Here is a 24992-nt window from a genome sequence, read left to right on the forward strand (position 1 = left end):
AACCTAAATGTTCACCACTGACCTGCCTTGCTGCTAGTCGCCGTCGTCTCGCACCCGCACAGTCATCCCTCGCCCCAGCCTGTCTGACTGTGTCTTTAGAACCAAGACGCCAGAAATGCAGGTGCCATACGTCATTACATAATCACCGCTGCGCCTTCCTCTTCCTTTGCCTACTGCCTCCGCCACCAACTACCTCACCAGCAACCGCTCTTCGTCGATATCGCCTGTCTACAATCCCATCGCCTCACCATCCGCCTGTCCCTCTGCACCGGCATCTCACGCAGGCAGTCGCCACGATGCCACCCAAACGCAAGCTCGCGCAGACTGCAGCAGACGCCGAGGCCGAAGATGGCTGGGACGACAACGATGAGGGGCCCATGAGCGACCAGGAGACGTTCGATCAACTCAAGGAAGAGTTCGACGTCAAGGCCATGACAAAGCGGGCGCGCGCTGGACGGGTTAGAGATGCGGCGGCCGATCTCTTCAGAAAGTCAGACCAGTGGAGCGCGCCGCTCAAGCCTGACCACTACAACCGCCCGCTCTGGGTCAACGATGCGGGTGGCATCATCCTCGAGTCTTTTCATCCTCTCTTCGATGAAGCTCAGGACTTTTTGATCAACATCGCCGAGCCGCAGTCGCGTGTCTCCAAGATGCATGAGTATCAGCTTACCACCCACAGCCTCTTCGCCGCCGTCAGTGTTGGCCATTCCAAGCAAGAAATCATCGAGAAGCTCGACCGCTATTCCAAGACAGCCCTGTCTGCCGCCATTGTACAGTTCGTCGAGAAGTCCACCTCCGCCTTCGGCAAGGCAAAGATCGTGCTCAAGAAGACATTGTCGTACATCGAAAGTGAGGATCCTGCCATACTTCAAAAACTTCTCCGCGACCCTGTAGTCGCCGAATGCCGAGCAGACTCAACGGATGGGCTCATCAAGGAGGCCGCACCTAAGATCGGACAGATGGCTATCCCAGGTACAAAGTTGGCTGCTGGTGCCAACAACATGGCACAGCAGCAACAGCCAGAAGCTGCCCAGAATCCGCCACCAAGCGATATGATTGCCACGCTCCGAGAGGACGATGACGATGACGAAGTTGCCCAAGTTCACTCGTTCCAGATCAGAAGCGAGGAGCGCGAAAAGGTCGTCAAGCGCTGCCGAAGCATTGGCCTGCCGCTCACCGAAGAATATGATTTCAACAACGACGATACCAACCCGAACCTTGAAATCGATCTCAAGCCCCATGCACAGATCAGATACTACCAGGAAAAGGCTTTGAGTAAAATGTTCTCAAACTCTCGAGCGCGTTCAGGTATCATTGTGTTGCCTTGTGGTGCAGGTAAGACTTTGGTCGGCATCACAGCCGCCTGTGGTGTCAAGAAATCAGTCATTGTCCTGTGCACGAGCGCCATGTCAGTCGTGCAATGGCGAGCCGAATTTATCAAATGGTCCAACATCAATCCAGAGGATGTTGCCGTTTTCACTGCAGATAACAAGACTAGATTCCCGCGCCAGGCCGGTATCATCATCAGCACCTACTCTATGATCAGTAACGCTAGGAAACGTTCGCACGATGCCGAGAAGGTTATGCAGTTTATCCGTGAGAGAGAATGGGGACTGCTGATTGCTGACGAGGTGCACGTTGTACCCGCCAACATCTTCAAGAAGGTCACATATGAGATTGCGTCCCATGCAAAGTTGGGGCTTACAGCTACACTACTGCGAGAAGATGACAAGATCGATGACCTCAACTTCCTGATTGGACCCAAGCTGTACGAAGCTAACTGGCAAGAGCTATCAGAACAAGGCCATATTGCCAAGGTCCAGTGCGCTGAAGTCTGGTGCCAGATGACACCCGAATTTTACACAGAGTGGCTCAAGCCTTCGTCCCTACAAAAGCGTGCACTACTCTCCATCATGAATCCCAAGAAGTTCCAAGCCTGTCAGTTCCTGATTAACTACCACGAGTCACGAGGAGACAAGATTATCGTCTTTTCTGACAACGTCTACGCGTTGGAGAAATACTCACGTAAACTTGGCAAGGCATACATTTACGGCGCAACACCTCAACAAGAACGTCTTCGTATTTTGGAGAACTTTCAACACAATGAGCTTGTCAACACTATCTTCTTGTCCAAGATCGGTGACACTAGTCTGGATTTACCCGAGGCGACGTGCCTTATCCAAATCTCTTCTCACTACGGTTCTCGTCGTCAAGAAGCACAACGCCTGGGCAGAATCCTGAGGGCGAAGCGTAGGAACGACGAAGGCTTCAATGCCTTTTTTTACTCGCTAGTCTCCAAGGATACAGACGAGATGTACTATTCGTCAAAGCGCCAGGCTTTCCTAGTCGATCAAGGATATGCCTTCAAGGTCATCACTCGTCTCGAAGGCTTAGAGAATTTCTCACAACTGGCGTTCGCAACACCACAGGAGCGTCGAGAGCTTCTTATGGACGTCCTCCTCGCTCGTGAAGAAGACGCCAAGGAAGAGAGGATCGAGGGTGACGCGTTCGGTACCAAATATGCGTCCAACAAGGGCAACAAGAAGAAGAACGGTGTGAGAAGGGCAGCCGGTACACTTTCCGAGTTGTCTGGAGGTCAGACCATGGCGTACATGGAAGTCAACAAGAGCAGAAACAAGGAACTCAAGGGCACCAAGGGTGTTCAAAACGCTTTCATGCGAAAATTGGCCAGGTCTGGGGCCAAGAAGTGAGATGCGTACGATACCAATTTGCGTGTAGATCACGATTTGCATTCTTACGGCGTTATCATTTCGGGACTGGCGAGTTGAGAGTTGCGGACCGTCAACACACCAGAGTGCATGATATGCATGACAGAAAATTGAGTTTTTTCTTGGATACTGCGTCCGACTCTATATATTTACACTTGTAAGAGGTACGGATGCGATAACTCCTGTATCAGGCAAGCAATTCACATATTCAAACATAGCGTCCCCCTCATTGATCACACACACCTCATGCCATGTACGAAACCTTCTCTCATCACCGAATGTTTTATAATGTGCAAGTGCGCCGCCATAGATCTTTAGATGCGACGCATGGCTCTTAGCCCAGTGCTCGAGGTCTTCTAAATTGGCGAAAAAACCTGCGCCACACGATTCTTTGCGCGGCTCCTTGTTACTGCTGCTGCCATTGGAATTTAGATCCTCATTCTGGAGATATTGGATACTGAGTGCCCCAGTCTCCGCCGAGTTCTCGTGCAAGTATCTAAGGCCTTGCTTCAGAGTCGGCTCCAGCTTCTGCTCATACGAATCTGCTTCCTCTTTGCCGCAGTTCTCCCAGTACTGTCCGGAACGGATGTGGACCATGTTCGCATGGTTGGTGCCCCTAAGGTGTTGGCCAACACCATTTGGGATTGAGTCAGGACGCGGCAATTCGGAAGCTCGCGGGAAAAGGTCGTGAGCTGAATCGGGTATGCGATCTCGAGCCGCGCCCCAGTACGTTGAGAGATTGTGTTCTTCGGTGCTAGCTTCTGGTAACCTCGCTAGGCCGGGGAGATAATCGAGACCAGAGTAGTTGGTCTCCAGGCGCGATACTGGTGCTGTGAAGCATTCGTGCCATAAGCCGATTAGTGGGCGACCGGCGGTGGAGATTTCTTGATGTATGTCCTTGAGGTTCAACGATCCCACGACACCGTCACGCCGCCTTCGATCACTCCAATAGTAGACCCATACAGTAGCACCAGTACGACTGTAATTATCTATCGTAGTGAAACACTCCACCGCCTCTGGCGCGCCACTCTGCTCGAACCAGTGTTGAATAGTAGAAACAGCTTCTTCTCTCGCTCGAGTAGCTATATCACTATCCTCGTGTTGCTCGACACCAACATAGGATATAAAGACATGTTCGATATGGTCTGGCAGGCTGAGTTTCCATCTAGGGATAGGCACACGGTGATTCTGAGGTTTGCGCAAAGGGTACAGACGAGCGGGACAGGACATTTGATCTAGGTGACGGTTGTGAGGTTGAGACTTGAAGCTTCGGGGAACAGATCTCGGCCTGACCCCGCATTCTGAGCCTTGTATCAACATTAGCTTCCACATCATAGCTCATTGCTTACTCGTGTCCTTTTCATAGAAGTGAGTTCGGGGCTTCAACTGGCTCCGGCGACGTAGACAACTGGTGGCATCGTCATCTGCCATGTATCTTAGTAGCGTACATGTACTTGAGTTTTCGTTAGTTGGATCTAGGGGAACAATGATTATTCGGGCTTTCGACGGCTCGAAACTTGACACGCTGAATTGCGACAGCCAAGGTTAAGCGTTGGGTGAACTGTGGCGTGTACGGCGTGGCGTGTCTCCCCGCACTTTCGGCCTTCTAGCGCGCGGCGCTTGCGGACTTTCGGCACTTCGTTCAGCATCTCCTTACTGAGGCTCACTGAGGCTCACTCGAAACACCTTTAACCGTTTCCACGTAAGTCAACACGCCAGGTGCACGTATAAGGCTCCAGATTATTGCCATTTGTGGAACAAACTGAAGTAGGGTTCACACATGTTCTTCTCGAAGTGTCTGCGAGACTAGTCTGCGACATGTCACAGCACCATGAATGACCGAGTTATGCCTACTCCAACCTGTCAGATGCGTAACGTGTTTGCAGATTGACAAAAACGCCCGGCTGGGCAGCGTACGACAGCTTTGTGGATCAGGAAGTATATCATCGTGGTTTACGAGTTGCACTTGCTCTGCAGACTGGCTCTCGACTTTTCTTTCGCCTACCTCTACAATTACATTTTTTCGCTTCGTTGCCTACTGGTTTTGGCAAACCGCTGGACGGCTTTTCCTCATTCAATCACTTTATTTCACACTTGACTAAGATAATCTCTGTATTCAAGAGACGCAGGCCGTCCTTTTCGTATCGACTTCATTCCGACATCCAAGCTGCTAACGATGGGGTGGGGTGTACTAGAGAGTAGACGGTCAGCATTCCCTCGAGGCACTTCCAGATTAGGAGTCAAGGACACAAGCGACGATAAAGTACCCGAGCTCGATAACTCTAAGAGAAGTGGCGGTATCGTACTCTCCCCGCAGCCCAGTGATGACCCGAACGATCCTCTCAACTGGAGTTTGAAGTGGAAATGCCTCCATCTCCTCATCCTTGCTTTCGGCTCTGCAGTCACCAATGCGTAAGATCTCGCCGAATTACTTGATCTAATCAGGACTTATGCTCATCTGTCATAGAACCACTACCATGCTCACTCCAGGGTTGGAGCCTCTTACTGAGCAGTTTCAGAGCAATGAGAGCGACATATCTACTTGGATCCTTACAGCACCGACTTTCTGGACCTCAGCTGCAGCCTTTGTTGCGGTGGCGGGAACGGATGTCTGGGGGCGAAGACCATTCTACGTATGGAGCGTCGTTCTACTTGCTCTAACCAACTTTGCTGCTTATCTTTCGTCAACATTTCCTATGCTGGCTATTGCTCGAACAGCTGGGGGTCTCTTTTCGGCACCCCTATTTACACTCCTTACCGCGACCATCAGCGATGTATTCTTCGTTCACCAGCGAGGTCGGTCTATTGCTGTGTGGAATCTGATGTTGAACTCTGGGGCGCAAGTTGGGTGAGCCACAACAATATCCTGTAATCGTACCAGCAACTAACATAATATCCTTCTCAGTCAAATCATTGCTGGCTTCGTTACTGACGCATTCGGCGTATCGGCAAATTTCCTCATCACTGCCTTCATATACGCTGCTCTGATCCCGGTATTCTACCTCACAATCTTCGAGTCGGCCTACTTCAAACGGAAAACAGACGATGTCACAACAATTCATGTTCAGGCGGACAAGCTAAGCGCCGAATATGACGAGGAAGATCTCAAGTCTTCTGTTCGACCTCCTAGGCAAACATACAATGAGAGGCTAGTCTTGTCCCGTGGCAGACTATCAGAGAAGTCGTTCTTCAAAGGGATAATCAAGCCCCTAGGCCTCATCACTTCGCCGATTGTCTTATACAGCTGCTTCCTGAACACTACGGTCTTCCTATTCCTTGCTGGCATGTCAACCTTCATGTCAATCCTCTTATCCTCTCCCCCATACGATCTAACACCCAGTCAGATCGGACTGACCAACTTACCCCTCTTTGTAGCTGGCCTACTGTCTGGGCCATTATTTGGTTGGATGTCTGATGCTTCAGTGAATCTGATGGCGCGCCACAACGGAACAAGCAAAGGCATGGTCGAACCCGAATTCCGTCTCGTACTTCTCCTGGTTTCTACCCCAATCACTATGGCGGGCCTCATCGGTCTGGGCGCGTCGTTCCAAAACAGTTTGCCTCTAGTTTGGATTCTTGTTTGGATGACAGTCACCAACATGGGTAGTGTCGCTGGAGTACAAATTGCCATCGCGTATGTCATCGACTGTCACCCTGAGCACTCCGCCCAGGCCTTTTCTTCCATCAACATGATCTCAGCAGGCGCTGTCACGGTAGGACTGACTCCGATGATTGGTTGGCTCGAATTTGATGGGCCTATGGCCGTCTTTGGAACGCTGGCATCGGCGGCCGCCATTGTTACTGGTGCTGCACTTCCTCTCTATGTGTTTGGCAAGAGGGTTCGCGCTTGGTATGAGAGCGCGGCGTGGGCCCAAAAGCTTCTTGACTGAGAGTGAAGATAAGAAGAGAACCAGGTCTTTCAGGCATACTTTATGAGGGAAAAGCAGTCGTTACCGAAAACGAACGCTGTTATAGCGAGCAAGTATAACTCGGCCACTCATTCGTATCCAGTATGAAGCTTCTCCGAAGCCTACCACCATTCATTTCACATCAATGTATTACTTAAAAGTATGTAACGCAAGACTACACGAGTTTCCAGAATGTGTCTCTGAGTTGTGTGGTGATGGACGATTCGTCTAGGTGTGACAACTAATATTATGCAGCGATACGAACATATCTGTAGTAACCAAGCTTAGTTTGCGGCATTTCGCACCTTGGCATCCTCTACTGCTTTATCCCAACTGGTCCGCCATATGAAAACGCCTTCGATGGCAGCCACGATACCAAGTGCAATCGCTGGTCCCTAAGATACGTTAGCATAGTCCGATTGTGGTGTGACTAGTGAGACTCACACTCCAAAGTCCATACAGACCCCAATGCGGCGACCCGAACCCAGTACCGAAGCTGATTGGAATACCGACGACATAGTAGGCAAATAGTCCAACATAACCACCAATTTCCTGCCTACCCAAGCCACGCAAGATGCCGTTACAGTTGGCCGCTAGAGCATCAAAGACCTGGAAGGTGGCACACAATGGGAGAAGCTTTGCCACCATGTCAATGACTTCTTCGTCGGGTGTGAAGAGGCGAGGTATAGCCTCACGAAGAAGTGAAAGGAGTAGGAGGTTGAAGATGCCGACGACGATTGAGGCACAGACAGCGACTTTAGCTGCTGTTTTCGCTGGAACTGCTAGTGTAGCTCCAATGAGGTTGGCGATGCGTGTGGAGGCTGCTACGCTCATTGGGAAGGGTATCTGGAAAGTAATACCGGTAATGGATCCGAGTACAGACTGCGCTGCAAGTTCCGTTGGGCCAAGCCATGACGAGCTTAATGTCAGGATTTCGAAAGCTAGAAATTCTGCAAGCACCATGACCAGACCAGGAAGCGCAAGCTTCACCATGGGCATCCAATTTCTTAGCGCTCTTCTGTCAAAACCGCCCCAGCATTGGTATCCGTCAATGAATCTGACATAGAGAAAGAGCAGCAGAGGAAGGACGTTCTCTGTGATCGAGACAGCAATGGGTGCTCCGATGAACCCCCAGCCAAGATGCCAGACCATGAACCAATTCAAGAAAGCGTTGAGTGGAGCGCAGATAAGTAGAATGTACATGGTCGCGCTGAAGATACCTTGCGCCTGTACGTAGCGTTTCCCAGATTCAAAAGCTGCATACCCAGGTGCTCCAGCAATAAGAACCTTCAGGTACAGTCCGGCTAAGCGCGCGGTCTCTTTCTCTGGAACGATAAGCGAGAGAATCTGTGTGCCGAAAGCCCATATGAGTGATATCGGGATGGTAATCAAAAGCAGAAAGTACAACATGCGTTGCAGTTGCAGACCGACAAGGTGAGGACGCCCAGAGCCGTATGCTTGCGCACACAACGTGTCGAGTGAAGTAGCCAGGCCCTGATACACTGCATAGCCCGTTATGGACGCAGTCATACTGGCCAGACTCACGGCTCCTAGTTCAGTTTTGCCGATATGCCCGACTGTGAAGATACTCGCCACTGGCAAGCTGTATTGTAGCAAGAAGGTCAGGATGAGCGGTGCGGAGCTCTTCGTCAAAACTTTTGCTTCCCGCTGCCAACTTGTGTTGATCTTTCCCGCTGCAACCGCCTCGTTCCATTTCTTGTTGATAGTTTTTGGTGAGTCTAGGCCCCCATATGGTTGGCTTGGATCGCCTTCTGACACCCCGAGTAGCGTCGTGCGCTCAGAAGGTGACTCCACTGCGCTCTCCTCGTCCGGAGTGCTCTTGACCTTTCGTAGCCCTGAAATAGACATCCTAGATCGTACTCGGTCAAAGGGTCCTTCGCTTCCAGCTCTTGGATGCTTGGGTGGAATCAAATGATTATCGCGGAGCAGGCTCCGCTCCTCGTCTCGCACGGTCTCCCTCTCTTTCTTCGACAAATGACTGTGTTTCTTCCATGACGTTGGTAGGTGACTCCTTTCAGGTACGCTGGTAGACATTATAGCTGTACCGCGTGATCCTGGGTTAACGTAGGAAGGCCGGCGATAAGAGTTTATCATGGAATATTGCCTGACTGTATCCGAACCCGAGGAAGAATCGTTGTCATCTTCGGACGCCGAGTTGTCTTCTTCACGATCCCGTGCAATCGCTTCTTCTGCTATATCTTGCGACTGGGTAAAGCCCTCCATCTGTGATGCGACATCGTTTGCAAAGTCATTGACCGGCTGTTCCGGTGGTATCGTTGGTGGGGCCATGGCTTTCAAATCCGACCTTGAGTTGATGTGCCACTCAATGGCATATGGATGGTGGTTGGAAGAAGAGGAAGAAGTGTAGAAGGCAGGACTACCAAAAAGTCAAAGAGTGGGGAATGACTGATATGAACACTCATTATGACTATCGCATTGGCTGACAGATTTCGGCATGGTCTAATGCGGCAGCTACAAGCGAAAAAAGCGACTTGCACATTAGCTTCCGCCCTTTCGCCTTGCCGAGATAGCTTGACACATGACAAGTGCAGTAAAAGGCGCATGTCGTGACTCCAACCTGCACGATTATATTCCTTTGGTGGTGCTGCAGGATCAGGGCCGATTGGTGTTGTTAGGATATCATCGGCTGATGCTGATCTTATCATTCAGCACTGATGCACAAGCGTATGAGGCTGCGACCGGATCCATGGGTCGTACAAGGCCGATGTACAATTTTGAACGCGCCATCAAGTACCATAGCATTCAAGGGCCAACCTCAATACCAAAGCTAGAAAGTCTTTCATGGACGTAAACACACCGAAGGGCAGATAATCATCATTTCCAAATGCCAGTCCCAACCTCGATCAGATGTAGTTCTTGATCCTAACAACAGAATTGATCGACAACAGAGGTTCTGGAGGTCCAGAAGCATTGTGTCATTGCTAGTATTGGAAATCATTTCGCTAAAAGGGTATGATCATTGTACAAAAAGAACATTAGACAACCACTCTCCTCAAACCCTCAGTACCTCCCAGGATTCTCCTTCCAGTCACAGCATCCCGTCCTCTACCGCTCTCCCATCTTCCTTCACGGCTTCCTTCTTCCCTGCCCCAGCCCTCGTCTTCTGCTTCCCCGTCGTCTCCCGTTCGGAATCCTGCGGCACCCTCCATGAAGGCGAGCTGGCGGTCATGCTCACCTCCAACCCATCGGTGTATGCAAGTGTAGCAGTAGACGAATCCTGTGGGTGAGGCTGTTGGAGTTATGATGGGTGTAACACAGATCGGACACAAGGCTGATGAGGGTGGTGTAGGTACGGTGAGGATGGGGAGGAGGGTGGTTGAGGATATCGGAGGGTCGATTCGTTGGGGTTTGTCTGACAAAGACGATGCTGGACGCGCCTTCTCGGAGGATTCTGCCTGCTTCGACGATTGCTGCTTTGCAGAAGGTGGAAGGGATGGTAGTATCGGTGGTGGGAGATCGATGTTCTCAGCGGCTTTCCTCGATAGCTGTCGGGCAAAGTCTGAAGCATGCCACCACTCTAGAAACTTGAGCGCAAAGATACTGGTCGGGAGAAGTATCTTTAGCGAGCTCAACAACCGCGGCTCGATGCTCCTCGCAATGTTTCTTGGTGAGAAGATGGATCCGCCCTCTCCAGGCCGCGCAGGCCCAACCTTTCTTGGTGCGGTTGCAATCTCAATCGCCCTGTGGTCTGCCTCGCCCAATCTCCGTATCCGTGAACCGATCAACCACATGAAGGGCGAGTGATACTTTGTGCCATCAAAGAGGTATGCCATGTTGAATGCCAGCAAGGAGAAGTAGTAGGCGGCATTCACACTGGGGTATATGTTCCGTAGAAACCACTTGTAGTAGTGCATCAGTCGCTCCTTGACAGTCGCTCCGACCTGTAATCCTTCTCTATCCCGGTTGTAGCCAGGGCCCAGGAGGTTCGCATGCGCAGCGTGAACGTCGTAGCCCTCGTCGAACTTCCTCTTCAGCCACGGCAGGCCAACGAGCACGGCAAGATTCTTCCAGATATCGCCATTGCCCAGCTTGACAGCCTCGCGCACGCTGTCAGATGCACCTAGTTGTGCTCGCGGTATCTCGCCTCCTCGCACTCTCAGCACCCGAGCGCGCTTGAGACCGTAGAAGTTCTCGGTAAAGGATCCGCCGTATGTGCGCAGGAAGTGGCGTTCGACGAGCAGCATAAGCAGCGCGTAGACCTCATCGAAGGAATTGAGTATGGGAAGTAGGTATCGCGGATATCGGGGTGTTGTGATGGCGAGGAGGTAGCGCAGCGATGGGGGCAGGAGCGATGCGAGTTGCTGCTCGGAAAGGAGTTCGAAGAGCGAGGGCTTGAGGTCGTCTATGCCATGCTGGAGTGCTGGGAGGAACTCCATGTCGGCCTGTGGAAAGGACGGGGAATCCGGGGGATCATGGGGTTGATGATTGTTGTAGCATCATCTGTCGGCCATGGTTGATGCGGCAGGTACGCGCAGCCGAGGCAGGAGCGCTCGGGGCTAGCCGCCTCCTCCGCGTTCACTCGACGCGTGCGAGCGAGCTCCTTCCTACGTCACATGCTTGCATCCCCAGGCGGCGACCGTCACCTCTGTCTTCTAACCATAGCAAATGTAGCAACGGCCATCCCTCCTCCACAATATTCTGTCCTGTCAATATGTATCCCGACGACCCAAGATGTACCGAACTTGCGTATCCCGACTTGGTCAACTTCGGCGTATCTGTGTAAGCTCACCTGGTGCGCCGCATAGTAAACACAACTAACCGCCCCGTGACTTAGCTTCATAGTCGTCGGTATCCTCGTATCGTACCTTCCACAACACTATAAGATCATAGCACGTCGCTCATCGCGTGGTCTCAGCCCCATGTTTGTCCTGCTGGGCACTGTGTCTGGGACGGCCAGCATCGCCAACATCTTGACTCTACCGGAGAGCACAAGGGACATGGGATGCTGCAAAGAAATTGGTAGCTTCCCATGCGCAGCCGCTATGCTCGGCATAGTACAAATCGGTGTGCAGTGGAGTTGTTTCTTCTTCATGTAGGTCCCGATCAACCGTTGAGCGCACTACAGATTCTAACAACCAGCAGTATGCTACTCTTTCTCATCTTCTTCCCTCGAGGCTCCTCACCAGACGTAGAAGAAGGACAGGATACAGACATGCCCACATGGAAAGAAGCAGTGCTCGTTCTGGGTGTGTCGCTCGCCTTCTTCGTCGTTGCATTCATCGGCTCCGTCGTCTTCGTATACGCGCTTCCTTCACACGTTCGCGGATGGGCCAACTTCCTCGGCTTGCTTGCCACGGTCCTCGCTGCAATACAGTACATCCCTCAGATCTTCATGACATGGAGACTGCAAGAAACTGGCAGCTTGTCTATTCCCATGATGTGCATACAAACACCGGGGAGCTTCGTCTTTGCAGCCAGTCTTTATGCGAGGCTGGGACCTGGGGGCTGGAGTGCATGGGGCCTGTTCATCTTTACGGGTATCCTGCAAGGCTTCTTGCTAGTCATGGGCCTCTCTTTTGTCTTGAGAGACAGAAAGGCCCAGAAAAGCCAGCAACTCGACGATGCTAATGGGAGTGATACTGCTGGAGACAGCGAGAGGGCGCCATTATTGCATGGCCAAAGGTAATAGTTGAATCCTTGTTCTCGTTGATATAAAGCTTCATCTCATAATCTTAATGCTTACACATTCACTCTTCTTCGATACTGGTCTTGTACTAAGTGTGCTTCCCTATACATATTGTGTTCAGGAAGAACTGGACGCGCCCAGGGATGGACTCTGACATTCAGGTACTCGCTCCCTTTGCGAGCTATATATGTTGGTCTCGCTACACTCATGGTCAGGATTCCCTACACCCGTCGTCAAGGCAAGATCTGGTAGAACTGTACCAGGTTGAACCGAGGGTACTACACCTGCATCATTATGCAATACCTCGGATCCTAAATTCGTATTCAGTTTCTTCTTGGATCGACACTTGAACGAGCCCAAATACCAACACTACGCAAGAGCCATGGAGCAGACCATATTCACTGGCAAAGCTTGCGTCTCTTTAACCAGCTGTCTAAGAACATGTTGAGCATCTCGACTGTTCTCGTCACTTTCGGGTAGAAGACACAACATCCGTGGCGATATTAACCTTCACGCCAAGCCAGTCTATCGCCCTTAGGGAAGGTATCAATGTCCGCCCCTTGGCAACTTGGCAAAGAACGATCTACTCTCTTGTTACCTTCTTTTCCGGACACAGTACCTGCAAGGCCATGATAAGAGTGGGCCAGGAACGGTGTCGCGCGCACAAATGAGCTGCATATGCCCAGGAGGCCGGAACAGCAAGTGGCGGGGAACATGTGTATATGAGCTCGGCTACCACCTCAAGATATTACTTGCATACTTTTCATAATTGCTACTGGAGCTGGTCAATCGAAACTCCAAGATGAAGGTTTCAAGTGCTATCGTTCTCGCGGGCGCTGCCCAAGCATTTGCTGCTGTGCGACCCCGGCCTTTGGTGTCATCTGGCCCCATCCAGGCTGAGATCAAAACTGAGAAGTAAGATCTCCAAGTCACAAAATTTGACAAAACTGACCATCTCAGGTTGATGAGCAACCTCAAGGCCTTTGACTCCATCGCAAAAGCAAATGGAGGCAATCGTGCTTTCGGTCTCCCAGGTTATGCTGCATCTGTTGACTACATGCTCGCCAAAACCCAGAACACACATTTCAAGACATGGACTCAGGACTTTCCTGCTCTTTTCAACAGAGTTGATTCTATCGAGTTCAGCGTGAGCAACAGTTCCTACCGCGTTATTGGACTTTCATACTCGCCATCCACCACTCCGGAAGGTTTGACGCTGCCGCTTGTCCTGGGTCCTTCAGGAGCTGAAGGTTGCACAAACGAAGCCTACGACAGCTTGGATGTCGAAGGCAAGATCGTCTTGGTACAGCGAGGAGCATGCCCCGATGGCACAACCCTTGCTGGGCGCATGAAGCCTGCCGCTGCCGCCGGCGCTTCTGCCGTAATCATCTACGCAAGCGACACAGCAAATGTTACTGGCGGTACATTATCCAACCCCAACCCTGAATACGTCTCCACTGGCTATATCAACCTCGCCGATGCGGAACCCCTGGTTGCTCGCCTTAAGGCTGGCGAGACCATTGAGGCGTACTTCCAGCAAACCCAAACCGTAGAAACGCGCATTACGCAGAACGTCTTCACCGAGACCAAAGATGGCGACCCAACCAACGTCATCATGCTTGGCGCACATCTCGACAGTGTTCAGGCTGGTGCTGGTATCAACGACGACGGCTCAGGCAGCACGCTGATCCTCGAGATCGCCAAGGCACTGAGGAGATTCGGTGTCAAGAACAAAGTACGCTTCGCATGGTGGGGTGCTGAAGAAAACGGTCTACTTGGATCCAAGTACTACACACAGAATCTGAACGCCACAGAGGCCAACAACATCCTCACATACCTCAACTTTGACATGGTCTCCCGCGGCTACTTTGGTGTGTTCGATGGTGACGGCAGCACGTTCAACCTCACCGGTGCCCCAGGATCAGCTGCCATTGAGAAGCTTTTTGTTGAGCATTTCGAGAAGGAAGGCGTAAATGTCACAGCAGCACGCTTCACTGGTGGAAGTGACTACCAATCCTTTATGAACATCGGCAAACCTGTTGGTGGTCTTCACACCGGAACAGGTGTCGAGCAGGACCCTTGCTACCACCAGGCTTGCGACACCATTGACAACCCCAACCCAGAGACGTTGACCATCAACGCTAAGGCTGCTGCGCACGTACTCTCGATCTTGGCTACCAGGGGTGAGGAAATCATCCCCAAGAGCCCAGTTAACGCAAGCATGATTACTGAGCGCGGTATCATCGGCGTTGAGCCCAGATGGACGCTGCCTGCGGAGGGAGAGATGCACCTATCAACTTGCGGACACGAAATCTAGATGTAAAAACAAAAGAGTACACAAATTAGCAAAGTCAAGATTTGAAACATGATATGAACTTAATGAGCGAACCTCGCATGACTTCTTGCCAAGGTTCTAAGAATTACCATTCCGACCATCTCTAAATTAAGCCCTATTACATTATGAAGGTGACAATGTTTCACATATTACTTCGTCTTCAATCTCAGAACTATGCAGTTCAATCTTTCTAGTTACCTAATGGTCCAAGTATCCTAGAGAAGATATTACTCTACTTCCGCTCAACCTTCCGCTCATGATGGTTCTGCTGACTCGTCTCGTCAATAGTAAGCGCCAGAGCTTGGGTTTTGTTTGCCGTCCTCGTAGCTGCATCTGCCAAAATTGTATCCTCTGTCGAGGGCAGTTGACTTGATGGCAGTGCTTCGTATCGTATGCTCTTTATTGAACTAAGAGTGGAAGTGGTGCTGAGAAGAGCTTGCGTCCAAATGTCTAAGTTCGTCACGTCGCAAGCCTATCGTAGTCCTTCCACACAGATCTCGGTCTCATAGATTTCCATGGGTTGTGTGTCCTCGCAGTGAAGCCAATCGTAGACGTTCCAATATTAATTCTACTGCAACCCACGTGGTAACAGTAGTTTTAACATCCCGTCCTGTGCACATGAAGCGTTGTAAGCCATACCCCTTCATCAACGCAATTAGTGGCTAGATTCACTTCTTGCGAGTGATTGATGCTCCTCAAAGGCTTCCTCTCAACCAGCTAATGCAGCCTGCAATGAAACACTTATTGTCGCTGTAATAGTTCGCTCTGTCCTTTGTACAAGGTAATTCTATTTTTATGATTACTATGTTACAGTTAGCTAAACAAGGTCTTCTCCACTGCTTAGAGTCTCATGTTTGCAACTTTTGAGCGCGAGCTTCGGCAATTTTCCAGAAGATGGAACCATCGTATACTCCTCGGATGTCGTCTCTGTGCATTCGACCATCTTGGGGCCAAAGCAGGATGTACATTGCTATCCCTATCGAGCGTTAATGATTGCAGAATAATTTGTTGGGGTCGTGCGCTATGACCCACATTCTAAGCCTCCAGCAAACCATCCAAAGAAATCGTTTGCGCAACATTGACCTGCCTGTAGGAGGGGGGTACGAAGTCAGTGTATGTCTCGCATGAAGTTTTTACAACAGCAACTTACCCACACACCGTACATAGTTCGCCATGTTAGGTAGTCCTTGCCTTTGGCGTACTTTTCGAAGATTGCATCGAAACGCCGTGTGTCCAGTTCAGCGTCCAAGTCGTACGCGCCAGTAGTACTTCCATGCCGATTGCGATTGACATTATCGAGATAAATGGCGAACAAAGGATGTGGGAGAAAGGATTTCTGTGTGCTGTACGACGAGCATGCAGCCATGGTGACCGCTGCCCATAGGCATAGGGCGATGTTGAAACCGAGTTTGCGGAATCCTATGAATATGTCCCAAGGGTAGATCACTCCATCTTGGTCGGCATCCCAGAAATCGCAGTGCCGTCGGAGTGCACTACGTCGAGTGTCTTTTGCACCTTCAGGCTGACGGCCTTTGTCTAGCATTGGAGTTCCTCTCTGTGTTAAGCTGGAAGAGGGCCATGGGGAAAGGCAGTGCCTACTCTCGTATGGATGGGAAATGGCAATGCCCTCGCCGCCGCCGCCTCCTCCTGGCGTACCGTTGTATATATCGCCAACTCCAGGGAGCCAACTGACATTCTTCAACGTACTGAGATTGTGGTGTACATCTACCAAAGTTTTCTTGAGAATCGGGTTCGATTGGCCGCGGAACCTCCCATCACCATCATCTTTATCGACAACTTCTGCACACTCCAGCCCGCTGGTAGCCAATTCATTGTCCTTAAAATCGAAGGTGGCCTTGGCGGAGAAGGTATCAATATGGATGGTCATCGTGCAATCGGCTTGTATAGCGAATATCGAAGGTCGCGTAAATATGCCTGAAGGTACATGGCTCTTCCTTGTTACTTAACATAATGTGTCGCAGGCACGATGCTTGCTACAAATTACCATTGTCTGACGTACGTCTTGGCACTCAGTTTAGGATACGATACCCGTCCGTTCTTATCATTTAGGGCGGCCCCTGCGTGCATTTGAGGCTGAATCTTGTTTTGCTAGCTGTCCGCGGCCTGCATGATCGCTTGCTCTCCTTGATGGAGACCAGTCGGTAAGGTTGTGTTGTACCCGAGCAATCAAGACAGATTTTCGCGACGTCATCCTGGTCTAGAGGCTCAAGTTTGTAAGTCTGGTGAGGGAGCGTCGCGATGAATTTGAAACTGCCTCAGGGCTCGCTGTACAACAGCGTCGCGGAGTCTTCACAATATGTCGACCCTACATTGCAGCATGCGGGGTAGTTGACGTTCGCAGAGGATTATGAGCAGGGCAGAAGTGAGCTTTGACAGTGTTCAGGTCCAAAGCGTGCGCGATGGCTGGACTACGAATTGACGTGTGTCTGCCTAAGCCCCGCTTCGTAAACCTCAGCGGCCCCACACGCCACCCAGTTGCGCCCGAGGTTGAAACCACTGAACTAAAAAAGCGCGACCTGTCCGCATGGACACACACAAACGGCAATATATGCGTGACAAGAGAATCAAAAGGCATCAAACAGAACAACATGGTTGTGTAGTGTACGTTGACCCAACTCGTTCTAACATGAAGTCTGTCTAACCGCCAATACAGGTAGTGGTTATCACTCCAGATTTTGACTTCTATCAACCTTCTGGTAACCCCGGTTCGAACCCGGGCACGACCTTTTTTGTTCCAATACGATAAAACTTTTTTTTGCAGCGCGCAGCTTGTTTCTTTGCCCTCTCTTGCTGCCACTTTAGCCTCGATTCGGTCGAACAAACATTCGTCTCTCGATAGCACTAGTTCAGTGTGGCGATGCAATAGCGGATCTATTCGTACTAATCGTCGTATGTTATACAATACGAAGGGGTGTCTTCTCCAAGCGAACAACCGTGCTTATCAAATGGAGAAATACCGAGATCTTGCCAATCATCACCCGCAGTCAGACGCATCAGGATATCGCTAGCTGCTTAGAAGAAGTCTTGATTACTGGACGAGTACGAACGAACGCAAGCTTTGCAACTGTAGTACACGAGAAACCACTGGCGTCAAGCCAGCTCACAGCTCACAGATCACCTCGCAAGCGACCTGGCCTTCATCTCCCGCCGACAGTCTGGACATTGTAGTCCTCGCATAGTGTCACGCCCAAGGTGTGTACCTTGCCCTTTGAGCAAAGTTGATGCAGCTCGCTGCTGACTTTCGCAGCCAGTCTTCTTGGCGCTTGTGAACACAGCCTGGACGCGACTTCGTTGGCGTCTGAGGTAGACCTTGCCATATCTCAGCTTCACTGCACCCGCAGACGCATCAGAGCGCTGATCTTCCAGGACATCCTGCCATTCGCGCATTGGCCGTCTCTTCGGTACGGTTACGCCGATCACATATTGGGGATCCTCGAAAGGGTTCGATGGTATCTGGGAATGATTGAAAGTAAGGGTCGATAGTCCCTGGGGACGATAATGTGACGTCGGAAGATTGGATGCAGGGTTTGATGGTGCCTCGGGTCGATGATGTGATGTAGGATGACCTGAAACTCTGTCGAATGGACCCGACGGCATGTAAACTCCGGAATCTATTTCAGAACAGATGTAGTACCGTCGCCTACGTGGCGTTTCGGTTGACGTCCTCGAAGGAGGCAGTGGATAGGCGAAGCTATCAGTGGCAGCTCGGATTCTAGACCTCCACGTGGAAGGATGGGACGACTGGATTTGATTATCGTCCACAGTACATGATTCCATTGTATCCGGGACCTCGTCATGAAGAAAGCATTTTATCGAATCCCTCATACTGGCAGAGCGAGCACGTCGGGTTATGTACTATATGATGGTGAGTTCGAAGGAACTTGCGGTTCGAGCGAGAGGTCTGGTCCTGTCAGCAGTAGGACTGCGAGCTTCATCATGAGAACTCACGAAGTATTGATGCGACAGAGTAATACTGATAAGGCAGTAAATTGGTGTGGTGAATTAACGTGATGATGGGGCGGTGGAAGTAGGCTGGTAGAAGTCTGGAGAAGGTCCGCTCTGTACTGCTGCATCGCAACAGAACGTGAGGTGCAACTTCCTCTACCATCATGTAGGTATAAAAAACACCAAAAGCGAGCCAAGACCACGGAAATTTAGCCTTGGATATCCTAACAGCAGGAGAGGACTCGTGTGTAAAACATCATATCAAGTCCTCATGCTCTTCTTCTTCATCTTCGCCGCTCCAGTCCAGCTTCATCAGAAGACGATCAATACCACCTACTCTCAACGGTTCGTAGGCTCCTTCCTCCATCGTCGCTCCAGTTTCTGTACCTGGCGCAGAAGCTCCGATCCTCTCACTGTCAATCTCACGCAGCCGCTCTACAAGTGCTTTAAGATCGCTGTCCAGCCTTCTCCTCGCACGATCCATCTCCAGACTGACCTCACTCTCTTCTTTCTTGTAATTCTGCGAGTAATCTTCTATGCCTTCATCTTCTTCGAGATCCAGATTTTGCTGTATCTTTGTGAGACGTGTGATGTATGCCACTAGCTCGTCGACGTGGGTGCATAGTGTACGCAGCGCCTTTGTGAATGGCTGGTCAGTAAGGAGAAGAGAGTATGCGACCGAAGACAGAAAGCGGCGATGTGCTGAAGCTAGCGCTTCTGGATCATGCTGCTTCTGTAGATCCCCTTCTGTCACGGACTCGCGGAAGCTAATTGTGTTTGTACGGTCGAAGGCTGCTGTTACTGTTTCCGTTGACGAAGATCCTTGGGGAACAGTGACCCATGCGATAAAATGGCTAAAGGTTTGCTGTATGACTGCTCCGTGAAAGTAAGCTTCGCTCTCTGCAAAGAAAAAGATAGCGGCTGCGCAGGTCGCCCAGATCTTCCGCATGTCCTGTGCTCGCTTCGTAGTGCGTTGTCGACGTCGCTTGAGCATTGCTTTACCGTGCGCGGAGTTGCTGTATTGATACCCGGGCGGGCAAGGATGATCCCTTCGTATCGAGCTGTATCGCCAAAGCTCAGCTAGATGTAGATGGGCTCTTCGGACAGCAAGTAGGGAAGCATTGATGGATGAATAAACATCAAGATCTGCCTTCGTTATGAACAGGTCAAGAGGTGAGCGTAAATCCATCGTCAAAGACGTTGGTACTGATAGCAGTAGGTCGTCAAAGGACATGTTGGCAAGCTGTGGAAGCATCGAGTCCGCATCCTTGGCGCGCCCTGGTGTCCCCGGACGGTTGTTAGACGTGTTGCTGGTGCTGAGATGTAAGAGTTGAGTTGCGACATCCAGAATGTCGTCCGTGTGTTCGTCTTCGCTAGATAGGGTTGAGAGAATAGAGAACGAACGTGCGAGGACCTGATTGATCTCCGCTTCTTTGATGATGACGCCCCTGACGGATTGGCCAGGCTTGTTGATTTGTGAGCCTTTGTGCCGGGACGAGATCTTGCCATCTGCCTCTGCGATCAGTGTCAAGGCAAACTCTCCTCTTCCGATCAGAAAGAACTGATGTAGCACCGTCAGTGTCTCGACAATTCTCTCGCGCGGTAAAAGATGCTGCAGAAGGTTTCGAGATAGTGAGAGACGGATGTTCGCAATTGCCTCGGAAAGCATGGCTGTTGATACTGGTGCGCTCACTCGAGAGAGTTGTTGAACATGCTTGGGCAACAGATCAAGCTCTGAAACTGAGTTCGATGCGTCCAACACCTTCACAGCCGACGGCAACGAGCGAATCTGGTTGAGCGATTTACCAACAAAGAGAATAGAAAGAGCCGTCTGCCTTGTGACAAATTTGGGTAGTAGCTTGTTCTGTAGAACAAAAGTTTGCTCGTCCGCGTCTTCGTCGTCTTGCTGAATAAAGAAGTCCGAGCGGCCAAACGATGGGAGTCGGCCATATAGCAACCAGGTGGATAGCTGTCGCAGCCACGATGTCTCTGCAACCTTGCTCAAACCTCGAGCGGCCTCTTCGATATCCGGGTAGCCTGTTTGGGCTTCACTCCGCAGCTTATCGATGACAGCAGCTCCAGAGGCAGCCTGTCCGATCATCTTCTCGAACTTTGCAGGAACATCCGATGGTAACATGTAGTTGCTGATGTCCCGCAGCCATTCCATGACTCTAGTCCATTCGGAGAACTCACTCACGACCCCAGCTAAAGGTACGATGTTGTACGCGCCCACGATGGAAGCATCTTGTTTCAGAATACGACTCTCGACTTCCAGCACTTTGCGTTGGAACCGTTCGAGGTGGTAAGAAGTAATCGAAGTAGCAACTGCCCTACAGATGACTGAAGGGTGAGACGCGGCAATTCTGGCGACATGATCGCGTGTACTTCGATGCAGACGCGACAGATGGCCGATGGAAGACAGCAACTCTGCTTCGGGCGGAGAGAGTAGACGATGTGCGGTTGCTGTCACGTGGTCCGGGGCATCGAAGAGCGCAGACGGGTGCCCGGAGAGCGAGAGGAGGATTTCGTGGAGCATGGTCGTGGCGCTGATAGATCGCTGGATGCGCGGAACTGCTTCTTCCGTGCCGCCAGTCGCTCGAAAAACACAATAAGCAAGCTCAAGAGCTCGAAGCGACACATTGAACGCGTCGCGCTACGCGCATTACTCGATGTGGATGAATGAGTGGGTTCCAAGGTTGATCGTTAACAAGTCCCCGCGCTAGCGACAGGCTCACGCCCGGCACAGTCGACGGCGATGACCCAAGTCTCCCACAGACAACACCGCGCCTTGCATCTACATACTGACTGCACGCCAACGTTTGCCGTCATTTCTCAAATGAAAAACGCATTAATAACGCATTGGCAGTCTCTTGAGAGATAACCTGCCAGATGCTTCCTGACCCCAGCGCATGCATTTGTCACGATCGAGCCGCATCGCATCTCGGATTCCGCTCTTTGAACATAAGACAGGCAGTCTTACCACACTAACCCATACATTTGTTGGTTAGAGACGACGCGAACCGGCGCCGTTGTGCAAAAGTAGGGCACCGCTCGCTAATGGAACACGCCCAGCATCTCGTAACGAGCTACGCTCAAGCAAACAAGGACCTCGCCTTTTCGATCAAGTCAAGGCTATCCTATAGCTCTGCTAATGGCTCTGTGAAGCTGTTGTGCAATGGTAGCATTCTTGTCACAAGTGCATCGACAGAACTAGAGGGCAATGCCCTCCAAGAAGAAAGGCAGCTTGTGTACGTTCATGGGCAAGCCACATCTCCTCTTGCATCAAACTACGTTTGAATCATCACATCGCATCACGAGAGCTTTCCAGACACGAAGCTCACTCCTGATAGGCTGCATCTCCACGGGTACAACGAGGCGACGTTATGCTACACCCGTTTGGTGCGAGTACCATGAGTGTGACAACTTACTGGTATAGACAATCACCGTCAGGATGCGCTAGGAAGTCCTCTATCTGAACTCTCACTCATTCTTCCCTGTTCGCCCGAATATCTCTTCTTGATCAACCAGCAATATGAACGCCCTCGATTTTCTAGTCGACTTCGCAACTCTTGTGAGCACTTCGGAAGCCTTGAGACCAGGCTATGATGGAAATAACATCGATCATAACATCGATCCAATGCGCAGTAAAATGGACTTGGCTCCAGAGCGGGGTGCCCGTCTCATAGAGAAATTACTCCCCATCAACGGAGAGCGGCCGGTCAATACAACTCAATTTCGGTCCAACATGGCGCCATCCTTGTCGCAAAGTACCTTCTCAGCCTATGTGGTCGACCGACCTAGCTCAAACACCCATCGTCATGATCCGTACGAAGAATTCCTTGCGGTTCCCTCAAACCCTCACATGAGTCAACCTTTCGACCAGTTCCTTCGTCAAAACCCAGGGCTCGGTCTTTCTTTTGTGACTGACAACGACATGAGCTACCCTGCTTGCGAGTGTGAGAGGTTTACCCAGTGGATTCCGAATTATGAGACGGGCTATTCGCTGCCGACAAAGCCAGTATCGTGGAACCATGTTCAGCCATATCAACAGCCACCGGATCATGATATGCGATTCCTAGAAACACAGTTCGTACCCCTTGTGGGAGAAACTCGAGTCCAGTCATCGCAGTGTATGGACGCAGCGTGCCATTGCCAATACACTCCGCCACATCAACAACCTGTGAGCAACGATTACGCACCGACATTTCCAAGACTTGTCTGGGGATCGCATACATCGATATATGATAGGAAATGTTGGAAAGAAGACGATGAGTGGACGTGGAAATGCTAGGGATTATACCGAAGTGAACCGGATGTAGTGCGTGCATGTGTACTAAGAGGTAGTGCAGATATCGATACAGACTTAGATTGCGCATAGCCCGCGACTGGTGGCGTTACTTAAGTTGACTATATACAATGTGACCAATGCCTTCTAAAGATACTTTGAAGAAGCGGGAGTCTCCCCGAAGCAGCCAATTTCCTCTGACTGTAAGTTGCAACTGAGAGCGCGATGTGAAATGTGGCTTTGGGCTCCGCCCGCGCACTCGTGGATCTAAACAGAATGTTACGCGAGGACTCAATATGAGGACAGGATCTTGTGCATGTCGTGTTGCACACAAGTTGATACCCCGCCTTCTACAAATTCTCTATCAACAGACAAGCTACATCCACTTCTTCTTGTCATGGCGGACAATCACATCATCCTCGATGTCTCCGGTCGCAAATTTCGCACTTCAAAATCCGTTCTTTCAGTCTCGCCTTACTTTGAAAGTCTACTCACACGATGGGAAGACTGTGCAGACTTGCAGGCCGACGGCTCCTGTTACGTCGACGCGGATGCCGATACCTTCGAGCATATCCTAAACTTCATGCGCCGACCCTCGAGATTTCCTCTCTACTGGAATAAGAAAGACGGCTTTGACTATGCGCTCTACTGTCGGGTAGAAGCAGAAGCGGATTATTTCATGTTGGAGGGACTGCGGGATTGGATCAGACAAGCCAAGTACCTTCAGGCAGTATCAACAACTCTACACAAATACAGCGCAACAGATGACCAAAGATTTGACGGCGATGTCATTGTCGAGAAATACGTCGTCAGGAAGGCTGCTGTTGTTCTTTGTCCTGCAGGGATCCATGGAAACCGCAGGAATTGCCCATTGAAAGAGATGTGCTCAAAACTAATAGAGGCCAACGGATTGCAGATGAGTGGTCCAGAGGATGAGCTTATTGTGGCTGTTACAAGTTTTCATTTCAACAACGCGATCCTGGTTAACAATACTCCCTAAGCCGTCACCGGGCTTCAGGTGGGGTGATGCTTTACCCGAAAGAACGTACAGCATCGTTGATAGTCACTTCTGGAAGATCTCATATTTCTACTTTTGTCAGTATTTGGTGTTCATTACTTCTCTACTATCCTGTTAGTCCATCCAGGGTGTAATTACTCACATCGGAATCGAGCTTTCATGATGACGTCGACAAGTCGATCACCACAAGAAACGTTTAGCCACCATCGCCTTCTCCAGCATTGAAACAAGGTGCAAAAGATTACCAGTCATTCTTTACTTTACGGTATAACAGTGCAGACTATTGTATTCTGTAGATCCACCCGGAAGTAGTCTTTCCCGGGTATGATGATGTGTAAGCGCCACATGTTAGCGTCAACGATATCCATTGCTACTTGAACGACCAAGTACCTGCATATTCGCTCTACACCCATATCTACAAAAAAGACAAGAGCCCATACCCAATTACAGACTCATCCATCAACATGGCGACCCAGTCAGCGATCAACTGGCCGCAACACTTCCTCCCTGGCACGACAGACAACTTTGTCTCAAACGAACGCATCGTGAAAGATCTAACCAGCACCCAAATCTGGGCCCTGTTAGCCAATATCTCGAAATGGAAGTCTTACTACAAGAACTGCGCTCAGATAACGCCTCCGTCATCGGACAGCACCTTCCTGCACGAAGATGACGTTTTCAAATTCAGTACTTTCGGTTTCCCACCGCTGACTTGCACGGTCCAGGAGTCGGAGCCTCCAGAGAGTAATGGGCGTGCTGGAAGGTTGGCATGGAGCTCGAAGACATCGGATGGGCTGGAAATCTATCATGCGTGGGTTGTGGAGGACCTGGAGGGACAGAGAGTGAGAATCCTGACGCAGGAGAGTCAAATTGGACAAGTGTTCAAGGAGTGGGAGGTACAGAAGCCGAACAAGATGTTGTTGGGACATCAGGATTGGTTGGATGGTCTCATCACCGCAGCGAGCGGAAAGCAGGTTGAAGATACCAACTTGGAGGCAGTAAACTTCCCTGTCAGACAATTAGATGCTTAGCTCCAGGTCATGAGCAACAATAAACCGATTCATCGTTACAAGAGCCATATGG

At 50.7% G+C, this 24992-nt stretch overlaps 11 protein-coding genes across 11 annotated transcripts; 6 read left to right on the forward strand and 5 right to left on the reverse strand.

Moving 5' to 3' along the window:
- Nucleotides 1-296: 296 nt before the first annotated feature.
- On the forward strand, nucleotides 297-2711 carry J4E82_007535 (uncharacterized protein; the record flags this gene model as incomplete). The annotated part of the gene is made up of 1 exon (XM_051733779.1): nucleotides 297-2711. One exon carries the CDS (start codon nucleotides 297-299, stop codon nucleotides 2709-2711), a length of 2415 nt encoding a protein of 804 aa, XP_051586425.1.
- A 159-nt stretch (nucleotides 2712-2870) lies between these two features.
- On the reverse strand, nucleotides 2871-3959 carry J4E82_007536 (uncharacterized protein; the record flags this gene model as incomplete). The annotated part of the gene is made up of 1 exon (XM_051733780.1): nucleotides 2871-3959. One exon carries the CDS (start codon nucleotides 3957-3959, stop codon nucleotides 2871-2873), a length of 1089 nt encoding a protein of 362 aa, XP_051586426.1.
- A 946-nt stretch (nucleotides 3960-4905) lies between these two features.
- Nucleotides 4906-6619, forward strand: J4E82_007537 (uncharacterized protein; the record flags this gene model as incomplete). Its single annotated transcript, XM_051733781.1, has 4 exons — nucleotides 4906-4910; nucleotides 4962-5141; nucleotides 5197-5577; nucleotides 5635-6619. 4 exons carry the CDS (start codon nucleotides 4906-4908, stop codon nucleotides 6617-6619), a joined length of 1551 nt encoding a protein of 516 aa, XP_051586427.1.
- Nucleotides 6620-6921: 302 nt separating this feature from the next.
- J4E82_007538 (uncharacterized protein) lies at nucleotides 6922-9081 on the reverse strand (the record flags this gene model as incomplete). Its single annotated transcript, XM_051733782.1, has 3 exons — nucleotides 6922-7032; nucleotides 7082-8980; nucleotides 9076-9081. 3 exons carry the CDS (start codon nucleotides 9079-9081, stop codon nucleotides 6922-6924), a joined length of 2016 nt encoding a protein of 671 aa, XP_051586428.1.
- Nucleotides 9082-9654: 573 nt separating this feature from the next.
- J4E82_007539 (uncharacterized protein) lies at nucleotides 9655-11055 on the reverse strand (the record flags this gene model as incomplete). The annotated part of the gene is made up of 1 exon (XM_051733783.1): nucleotides 9655-11055. The coding sequence occupies one exon, from the start codon at nucleotides 11053-11055 to the stop codon at nucleotides 9655-9657; it is 1401 nt and encodes a 466-aa protein (XP_051586429.1).
- Nucleotides 11056-11538: 483 nt separating this feature from the next.
- On the forward strand, nucleotides 11539-12305 carry J4E82_007540 (uncharacterized protein; the record flags this gene model as incomplete). The annotated part of the gene is made up of 2 exons (XM_051733784.1): nucleotides 11539-11711; nucleotides 11762-12305. 2 exons carry the CDS (start codon nucleotides 11539-11541, stop codon nucleotides 12303-12305), a joined length of 717 nt encoding a protein of 238 aa, XP_051586430.1.
- Nucleotides 12306-13107: 802 nt separating this feature from the next.
- J4E82_007541 (uncharacterized protein) lies at nucleotides 13108-14622 on the forward strand (the record flags this gene model as incomplete). Its single annotated transcript, XM_051733785.1, has 2 exons — nucleotides 13108-13220; nucleotides 13266-14622. The coding sequence occupies 2 exons, from the start codon at nucleotides 13108-13110 to the stop codon at nucleotides 14620-14622; spliced, it is 1470 nt and encodes a 489-aa protein (XP_051586431.1).
- Nucleotides 14623-15488: 866 nt separating this feature from the next.
- Nucleotides 15489-16528, reverse strand: J4E82_007542 (uncharacterized protein; the record flags this gene model as incomplete). Its single annotated transcript, XM_051733786.1, has 3 exons — nucleotides 15489-15616; nucleotides 15673-15727; nucleotides 15791-16528. The coding sequence occupies 3 exons, from the start codon at nucleotides 16526-16528 to the stop codon at nucleotides 15489-15491; spliced, it is 921 nt and encodes a 306-aa protein (XP_051586432.1).
- A 2334-nt stretch (nucleotides 16529-18862) lies between these two features.
- On the reverse strand, nucleotides 18863-21142 carry J4E82_007543 (uncharacterized protein; the record flags this gene model as incomplete). Its single annotated transcript, XM_051733787.1, has 1 exon — nucleotides 18863-21142. One exon carries the CDS (start codon nucleotides 21140-21142, stop codon nucleotides 18863-18865), a length of 2280 nt encoding a protein of 759 aa, XP_051586433.1.
- Nucleotides 21143-21663: 521 nt separating this feature from the next.
- Nucleotides 21664-23891, forward strand: J4E82_007544 (uncharacterized protein; the record flags this gene model as incomplete). Its single annotated transcript, XM_051733788.1, has 2 exons — nucleotides 21664-21854; nucleotides 23198-23891. The coding sequence occupies 2 exons, from the start codon at nucleotides 21664-21666 to the stop codon at nucleotides 23889-23891; spliced, it is 885 nt and encodes a 294-aa protein (XP_051586434.1).
- Nucleotides 23892-24373: 482 nt separating this feature from the next.
- On the forward strand, nucleotides 24374-24940 carry J4E82_007545 (uncharacterized protein; the record flags this gene model as incomplete). Its single annotated transcript, XM_051733789.1, has 1 exon — nucleotides 24374-24940. One exon carries the CDS (start codon nucleotides 24374-24376, stop codon nucleotides 24938-24940), a length of 567 nt encoding a protein of 188 aa, XP_051586435.1.
- Between the last annotated feature and the right edge of the window lie 52 nt (nucleotides 24941-24992).

Source organism: Alternaria postmessia (genome assembly GCF_024291825.1).
Source record: "Alternaria postmessia strain BMP 2775 chromosome Unknown scaffold_52, whole genome shotgun sequence".
Taxonomy (NCBI): Eukaryota; Fungi; Ascomycota; class Dothideomycetes; order Pleosporales; family Pleosporaceae; genus Alternaria; species Alternaria postmessia.